The 8,996-nt window shown below is 31.4% G+C and overlaps 1 protein-coding gene across 1 annotated transcript; it reads left to right on the top strand.

Moving 5' to 3' along the window:
- Positions 1 to 5,414: 5,414 nt before the first annotated feature.
- On the top strand, positions 5,415 to 7,088 carry LOC131631410 (benzyl alcohol O-benzoyltransferase-like). The gene is made up of 2 exons (XM_058902203.1): positions 5,415 to 5,853; positions 5,948 to 7,088. Exons 1-2 carry the CDS (start codon positions 5,416 to 5,418, stop codon positions 6,893 to 6,895), a joined length of 1,386 nt encoding a protein of 461 aa, XP_058758186.1. The 5' UTR covers position 5,415; the 3' UTR covers positions 6,896 to 7,088.
- Positions 7,089 to 8,996: the final 1,908 nt, after the last annotated feature.

Raw genomic sequence — 8,996 nt, 5'->3', positions numbered from 1 at the left:
CACTATAAGTAGTACTATTTTATGTAAAGAACCTCTGGTTTACCTAGTCACTACCCAATGTAACCTTTATCTTAGAACTCCATCTAAGACAAGATTCCTATGCTCACTCCCTAGTGATACTTAACTGTTACAACCATGTAACAACTATTTAAACAATTAACAAGAAAAACTTACTTGATCTTGCTTCACAGCTTCAATCAAGAACATAATACTCAACTCTTACCTATAGGTTTTGAGTGAGAACAACAACTTCTCTTACCTACAGGTTTCGAGAAGGATATGACAGCCATCCCACAACCTGGATGGTCTACCTTTACAAGCCCTAATGACTACATCTTTTCAATACACAGTTTGCATACAAAACTAGGTTACAAAGGTTTCTTTTTATAACCTATTCCCAATTGGACTTGGGCTCACAATCGCAGCATTACTAGCTGTTACAAATCAGCAGATATCTTCTGCTAAAATAAAGGTCTTCAATCACAAGTTTACTAATTTATCTCCTAAATTAGAAACTGATAAATCTTCAATATTCTGATTTGATTCTTCAATATTATGACTTGATTCTTTTAACCTTTAAATCTGCGCCACATAGGATTACATAATATTCCATAGAATATTCTGTATCTGTTGAGTATTAGACTGAACCTTCATGTTCTAGTTCTGTAGGCGCGATGTCATGAGTTGATGTCGTGACATTCCATATAACATCTTGCTTTTGTACCTGTTATGTTCTTTTATATTTGCAAGACTTATACATTCTATTATATTTTGTTGCTATTATATTTTAGCCAAACATAGATGTCAATCAACCAATAAAAACATCAACATTTATAGTGAGAATCCTTAAACATTAAATCTCAACAACAATAAAATCCATGGATTCTTTAAACATTAAACCTTGACAGCAACAAGAACAACAAATAAACAAAATCAATATAATTGTTAAATACAAAATTTTAATAACAACAACAATATTAACCATTTTACTTAATACAACTACAACTAACATTGATAAGTTACTTTCATGCTTTCCTAAATAGAGAAAAGATTAAACATTAAAAAGCCAACCCTAAAATATTTTCATGTTGTTCCTTTCATTATCAATAATTTCAATATGTTAAGTTTAAATTCCAGCATGTTGCATCCAAGATGAATAGTTGTAGCATTCACATTTTCATCGGCTAGTGAAAGTTTTACATGGATCACTAATGTTTCATGTGCATTGATGAGATGACAATGTCTTGACCATTGTTATTTTATAAATGGAGGACAAAGAGTCGTTACTTAATTTTTTTCATCAAATTGATCAAAAAAAATGAGTTTTTCAGCTAAACCGAAGTAATAGGTCATAAAATAAATTTAAAAAAACTAAAAGGTGATAAAATGTAGTTGTTGGGATTCGAAGACGTGTCCTCTAGCTACTTTACTCATCGGTTTTCAGTAAAACCGAGGTAATAGGTCATAATTTTTTTTTTAAATTAAAAGGTGATAAAATATAATTGTTAGGATTCGAAGGCGTGTTCTCTAAATCCTTTACCCCTCGATTTTCAGAAAAATCAAGGTAATAATTCATAAAAAAAAATTAAAAGGTGTTTAAAATGTAATTGTTGGGATTTGAAGGCGTGTCCTCTAAATACTTTACCCCTTAGTTTTCAGTTCAACTGAGGGAATATATGATATTTTTTTTAAAATAAAATAAAATATGACGCGTCTATGATTTACACCTCGTTTTTTTTAAGTGAGGTGAAAGTTTTGTCATAAAATGTATTATTTGTAATAGCGTATCTTCCTCCTTAAAACAACTCTAACCTATCAAACCAACATTTTTCCATTCTACCGCGACTTACAACTAACACTTTATTTTTCCCTTGCGGGACCATCAGCAACGTTTTTTCGTTCGAATGAGATCAATTTTTTTCCTTAAAATCAACTAACCAAAAAATATTTCCTATCCAGAACTATGAAGCTAGGAATTCTCCATCGCACCAGGAGATTCGTAAGAGAAAGATTCAACATCTTGTCAAGCACCCTAATAAAAAAAAATTCCCTTTCTTTCTTTTTGTAAATATATTGTAATGTTTAGGATAAATTGTAGATTTTAAGGCTAACACTTTTATTCGTAAAACTAACTAAAGGTAACCATTGTTTACAACGAATGTCGCGGGATACTATTATCTTTCCCACGCATAACTCACTCCCGAACTTCAATTTGGTTGTGATGACCATATTTGTGTTCTTTTAGGGTTTTATCAATGTTTTCCCCTATCAAATATAAATTTTGGTGGCGACTTCATTGACTTTCAGAAATTTATTTGCTCGTTTTTTTCTCGCCGTGAAAGTCATATATACTCGTGAAAACTCATGTAAGTTAAAATTTATACCACAACATCGGTCCATATAGTGTCTTTTACTTTATGATTTACCTGGCCCAAATCATGTAAAAATACTCATTTTTCTTTGACCAAGTAATGTCATGTAACTCCTAAATGTCATAGCATGTTCGCCATAACACCTTCGACTTTTTAAATCAAAATCGATAGACATCTTAATACATGTGTTTCAAACTTTTGTTCAGGGCCGGCCCAAGGGCCAAGCTACCAAGCTAGGGCTTTAGGCCTCAAAGTTTTGGGCCTAAAAAAGGCCTCAAATTTTTTTCATTTAGTTATAAAAATATATAATGACGCTTGAGTTTCATATATTACTGTAGTTGAGTTGGTAAAATATAGGTCTCTTTTCTTTTATGTCTTAGGTTCAACTCTTAGCAACCTCCAAATTAATATTTTAAAGGCCTCGCTTTAAAATTTGCTGTCTCACTTTAAAATTTATTTTAAGCCACGGGTTGGGCCGGCCCTGCTTTTGTCAACTTGGCCATCATGGTGGCACCTTTTGTATTCCTTGTTCTTTTATTTTATATAAAAAAGCCCTCAGTTGTTGGAGGGATGCTAACTGAATCACCCATCTATGTTTAAATAACAACAATAAATATTTTCCTTAACACAATATCAACAATGTCACATAAGGTGACTCATGGTACATATGAGTACATAATTCAAAAATAAATGACACTAAATATTTCACGGAGGTTATACAAGTTTTTACCAGAGTAAAAGTTAAAAATGAAATCAACACAATTACACAAGTGCTTATAACCAAATCAAAAACATCATATATTTGCATTGCACTCAATTCTTACATAAAATATTGCTAATAAAAATACCAAAAGGCATGAAGATTAAAAAGGTATGTTCGTGTTTTATCGAGTTTTATCTAACTCTTAAGAGGCTAAGAGCACCTCATCAGAATAACCTAACATCAGATTTCCAAAATAAATAAATAAACAACTTTCCTCAACCTATTAAATAGATAATAATCAATCCACAACAACAAAAACTAACATTTCTAAGTTACGTGCATTGATAAATTAAGTTACATACTAAAAATATGATGAAGAAGATATGACAATAATGGAGGAAGCTTCATTCGAGTTTTGTTGTCTTTCCTTCGTTTCAAGCAACGTTGGTGCTTCAATGATATAAATGGTGTTGGAAGAGATGAAGTTTCAAACATGTACGTGATTTCACAGAGATGCCATTTTGTTTTATGATGATGGAAAATGAATATAGAAATACTTTTATGCCTTTCAATGGAGCTTATAAGATGAAAATTTTCCAAGATATGTTCACTTTATGGACACTTTCGTTCCGTAGAAGAAATGAAGATGAAAATAAACGTTGAAAAAATAAATGAAGGTAGAGTTTATTTTTGGAAAACACCTGGAATAGTTATTTTCTCTCATGGAATACAAAAAATTTGAGAGAGATCATTTGAAATACAAAATTGGTATTATCTCTCAATTGAAACTCTCATCTGAGGGAATAAATACATTAAAAACTATAAAAAAAAATAAGAAAGGCGCTAATTGAAAAATTATAAAAGTAAAAATGCAAATTGTGGAACCTGATGTTTGGTCCCCGAGCTCTCTTTTCTAACGGTTGGTTGTTACAACTGAGAGAGTATAGGTTATTTTGATTGATTTAAAAATTTAAAAAAAAAAAAATCGCCAATTAAAAAATAAATTAAAAACAAAATTGCAAAGAATTGTGCTTTGAAATGTGATCCCTTAGTCATTTTTTCTAAAAAATAAAATAAAACGTAGTGTGCTCAAAGATTATACTTTAGTTGTTTGTTAATTAAGGTGAAAGTTTTGATATAAATTATATTATTTGTTGAGCATTCTTTCACAAAGATTGTCCCATCAATAACTAGTTTTTATTTTTTATTCATTTATATCTCATAATTTATTTCCTGTAATGTAAAGAAATTGTTGTATTTACAAATAAAAAACATTTTAAAAAAATCCCAAAATGTGTTCCTTATAATATAATGAATAAAAATTATAGAAAAATTTTAAAATTGTTTATTCTAAAGCAGGAGGAAATACCGGATAAAATGAGTGATAAGCATGTTCCATGTTCATTATTCTCTATTGATTATGTATATTATTAAACTTGAAGAAATCAAGGATTACCATCTGCAATTTAAATTATTCCCATTTAATTACGTGTAATATGCTCAAGGATCTCACAGATTTGCCATGTATGTTCCACTTCCAATATTTAAGGTATAGTTATCTTAATTGTTTGTAAAGCAAGTATTAGGAATATTTAAAAAAAACAATTTCAACGAAAATAAATTATAAATAAAATCAACACATGTTTTTATAAAAATAGCACCCATGTTGTGATAACTTAAGACTAAAAATTTCAATTTTAAAATCCGTTTGCATGCATTACTAACGATGTATTATGTTATAGGGTTAAATACGTTTTTAGTTACTATAAATATGTGACCATGCATTTTTAGTCTCTATAAAAATTTTCTTCAAAGAATGGTCCTTCTAAAATTTTTATGCATGCAATTTCAGTCCCTACTATTTTCTAAAATTTTAAAAACTGATTAACTATCCTTTAATTTTTAAATTATTTAATAATTTTTTTTATATATATTTAGAATACTGTAAAATATTTATTTATCAAATTCTAGAATTTTTTAAAACAAGAAGAATTTAATATGGATTTTTTTAATTTCAAAAAATAATGACAAAAGTAATGAAAATATCAACTTAGAAATTAAATTTTGAGTTTTTTTTTTTTTCAGGAACTTTTTAAAACATTATGAATATGTCTGCAAAATAATCATTCTAAAATACACATTGGTTTGACAGCAGGGATTGAAATTACATGCATAAAAATTTTAGAAGTACCATTCATTGAAGAAAAATTTTATATGGACTAAAAATGCAGGGTCGCATATTTATAGGGACTAAAAAACATATTTAACGCTATGTTATATATACACCATCTCCACTTTCAGTACTTGCATATACCATACCATCAAAAACCATTTTCAATTATGGCTCAATCTTTATTATTCACAGTGAAGAGACGTGCCTTTGAATTGGTTACTCCATCCAAACCCACACCTCGTGAAATAAAATTACTCTCAGACCTTGATGATCATGATACCTTACGTTTTCATATAGCTGGGATACAATTTTACAAGTATGATCCAAATATGGAAGGGAAAGACCCTGTTGATGTTATTAGAAAAGCACTTGCGAAAACGCTTGTGTTTTATTATCCATTTGCAGGTAGGTTAAGAGAAGGTGTTGGTAGGAAACTTATGGTTGATTGTACCGGAGAAGGTGTTTTGTTCATTGAAGCTGATGCTGATGTTACTCTTAAAGATTTCGGTGATAATCTTCTTCCTCCATTTCCTTGCTTGGATGAGCTTCTTTATGATGTTCCTGGTTCTTCAGACTTGCTTAACACTCCATTGCTGCTTATTCAGGTGTAGATTTTTAATTTTTAATTGTTAATAAATCTATAATTATTCATTATCCATTCGATTAATATTGAGATACTTGAATTATAACCTCGTCTAGGTTACACGCCTCAAGTGTGGTGGTTTCATTTTAGCTCTTCGTATGAACCATACGATGAGTGACGCATATGGTATAGTTCAATTCCTGAATGCCTTAGCTGAAATATCTCGCGGGATGAATGAACCTTCAATCTCACCAGTGTGGTGCCGAGAGCTTCTAAACGCAAGAGATCCACCAAGAGTGACATGTATTCATCCTGAAATCGAACAGGAACCTGGTAACAACGAAGCCATAATCATATCCTTATTAGACAACATGGTCCAACGCACTTTCTTCTTTGGTCCGACCGAGGTAGCCAAAATTCACTCTCTCCTTCCGACCAACATGGTACACAAGTACACCAAATTTGAAATCATCACCGCATTTGTTTGGCGTTGTCGTACAATAGCGTTACATCCAGATTCAGACGAAGAAGTTCGTATGATAAGCGTAGTCAATGCACGTAGCACATCGTTTAACCTACAACTACCCAATGGTTACTATGGTAATGTTATTGTGTATGCTGTTGCAGTGACATCAGCAAGAAAACTAATTGAAAATCCATTGGAGTATGCATTGGATTTAATCCAGAAATCAAAAGCTAATGTCACCAAAGAGTATATCCATTCTTTAGCCGACTTAATGGTTATCAAAGGTCGACCTAGTTTTTCCTTAAAGGGATTGTTTGCAGTATCCAATGTTACACATGCTGGAATTAAAGATGTTGATTTTGGTTGGGGAAAAGCTGTTTATGGTGGACCGGCCAACGATAGTTCATTTCCTGGCATTGTTAGTTACTACTTACCATTTAAAAATTGTAAAGGAGAGAAAGGTTTGGTTTTACCGCTTCGTTTGCCAGCTCATGCCATGGAGAGGTTTGTTCAAGAGTTAGATAGGGTTCTTAAGAATAACATTAACAATCCTATTAAGGGTGATCCAACATCTCCTATCATTCAATCGTTGTTGTAGTCTTTGACTAATATTGTTGGTTTTCTGTATGATTGGTTGCTGTGATGTCTTTTCCTTCCGCTTGTTTTTGCTGTTGTTGGCTGATTGTCAAAGTTCTTTCTCTTTGTTTTTTGTTTTGTTCTCTATGTTTTACCGGTCTGACACTTTTGTGTCTGTTGAATAGGGTGTTTTGCCTTTTGCTATTAATATATTATTTGACCATTAAAAAAAATCTTTAACAAATATTTATGAATCTTCTTTATACCATAATTCTCAGAATGGAATTTGCTATGTGTTGCATGAATAAAATCATTGATCTGAACAATATTGTATCTCTTTTAATTTGTTTAGCAAATTTCAATATTTTTTTGTCAAACTAATTATTTATCATTAGTTTATGATATGTGAGTTCATAAGAACTGGATTTTGTGATCTCAAGTAACAAAGTTCAAATTTTACCTAATAAATGTAAAATGACCATCAATATCATTGTTGTAAATAAATTCTTTTTCTCTCATTTTAAAAAAAATGTGGTATTTATCTTTTAAAATATCTATAGCCTTAAACCAACATTCATTCTTAGTCATTCTTTTTTTTTTTTCGGGTGAATAAAAAAATCCAAGGAATACTCGATTTTCCTATGGAATTAAGCTAAAAATCCGCAGGAAACCAGCTAAAACCTTTGTGGGTAATAAAAATCCGCAGGTAAATTTGCAGAAACAAAAATCCGCAGGTAAATCTGCAGGACTTATAAACCGCAGGAAAATCCGCAGGAAATATATTTCAAAATTTTAAAAAAAAATTGACTAAATTTAATTAATAAATTGAGACTGTATTTTCTTAAAAAAAAAAAAACCATTACTATTTAAAAAAACACATAAAAGTCAATTTAGTCTCAATGAAACCACACATATTCAACATATAGACTGCAGCCCCCACCCCTAAAATCAAACATCATCCAATATCAACTCAAAGGAACCGAAAGCAACTTCATGTTCTTTAGCACGGTGAACGTTCGAGTTTTTGGAAGCCTTATGAGGAAGAATTATGTGTAATCAGTTTATAATTAAAGCGAAAACACACCTTGTGTTATGAACATAACTTTGAGGCTAAGAGAAATAGAGAGAAACTATGCTAAAAAATACTAACAACTATAAAACTAACTTCTTCATTCATTTCCTTTTGGTGATCATTACATTCATCAACCATCTATTTATAACATAAACATAACCTAATCTAGATCCTTCTAAAGAGAATGACTCACCACTATTAACTATAATGGGCTTATCAAACTTGGGCCTAATTCATTACATTCCATCGATCTTGAAAACCCACCTTATCCTCAAGGTGGACTTAAGAGTCTAATATTAAAGATAAGTAAGTTTTTTTTTTTTTTTTTTTAAAAAAACAAAAAAAGAAAAACTACTTTTGAGAGTTACTTAAAAGAAGTGGATATAGAAATTGGGGCAAGGGGACACGTGGGTGATCATGAGAAAAATGAGTAATGGTTTCAAAAAGTTGCTAGCTAGTCTCACGTGATGACCGAGGAGAAAAATGTGGGAGGTTGGAGCCAGCTGGTTTCCACGATACGCGAGCATGATTTTTTTTTTTTCTCTTTCCCTTGCTTTCTTCTTCCTCTCTATCTCTCTCACGTTCCTTTTTTTTTCTTTTTTTTTTTTCTTTCTCTGTATCCTTCTATTTCAACATTTTTTTTCTAAACAATACTAAATAAAAATTAAAATATCATTGAATTAAGAAATGGTGGTGGTTCCGGCGGTGGTCTTTGCAAATCTGGTAGTTCCTCTGATGGCCGTTGAAAATTCTGTGGTTCTTTCGGTAGTCGTGAAAATGAGTTTATAAACGGCAGAGATTGTTGATTCTGTGTTTCTGGTATTAATACTGGAGGCGGTTCTGGAAACAACAAATTCGATGGTTTTGGTAGTGGTAGTTCCAATTTCGGATATGGAGGAGTTTGAAATTTTAGCAAATCCTGTGGTATATGTGAAGGATCTGGTGGTTTTGGTATCAGGTTTGATGAAAGATCCAACACCAGAGTCGTCTTCGAAAGTGGCATCGGAAGTGGAGCTGGAAATGCTATCGGAAATGTAACCGGAGTAGATGT

Source organism: Vicia villosa, unplaced genomic scaffold (assembly GCF_029867415.1).
Source record: "Vicia villosa cultivar HV-30 ecotype Madison, WI unplaced genomic scaffold, Vvil1.0 ctg.000822F_1_1, whole genome shotgun sequence".
Lineage (NCBI taxonomy): Eukaryota > Viridiplantae > Streptophyta > Magnoliopsida > Fabales > Fabaceae > Vicia > Vicia villosa.
Note: the sequence above shows the minus strand (reverse complement) of the source record. Positions and strands in the feature narration are given on the sequence as shown.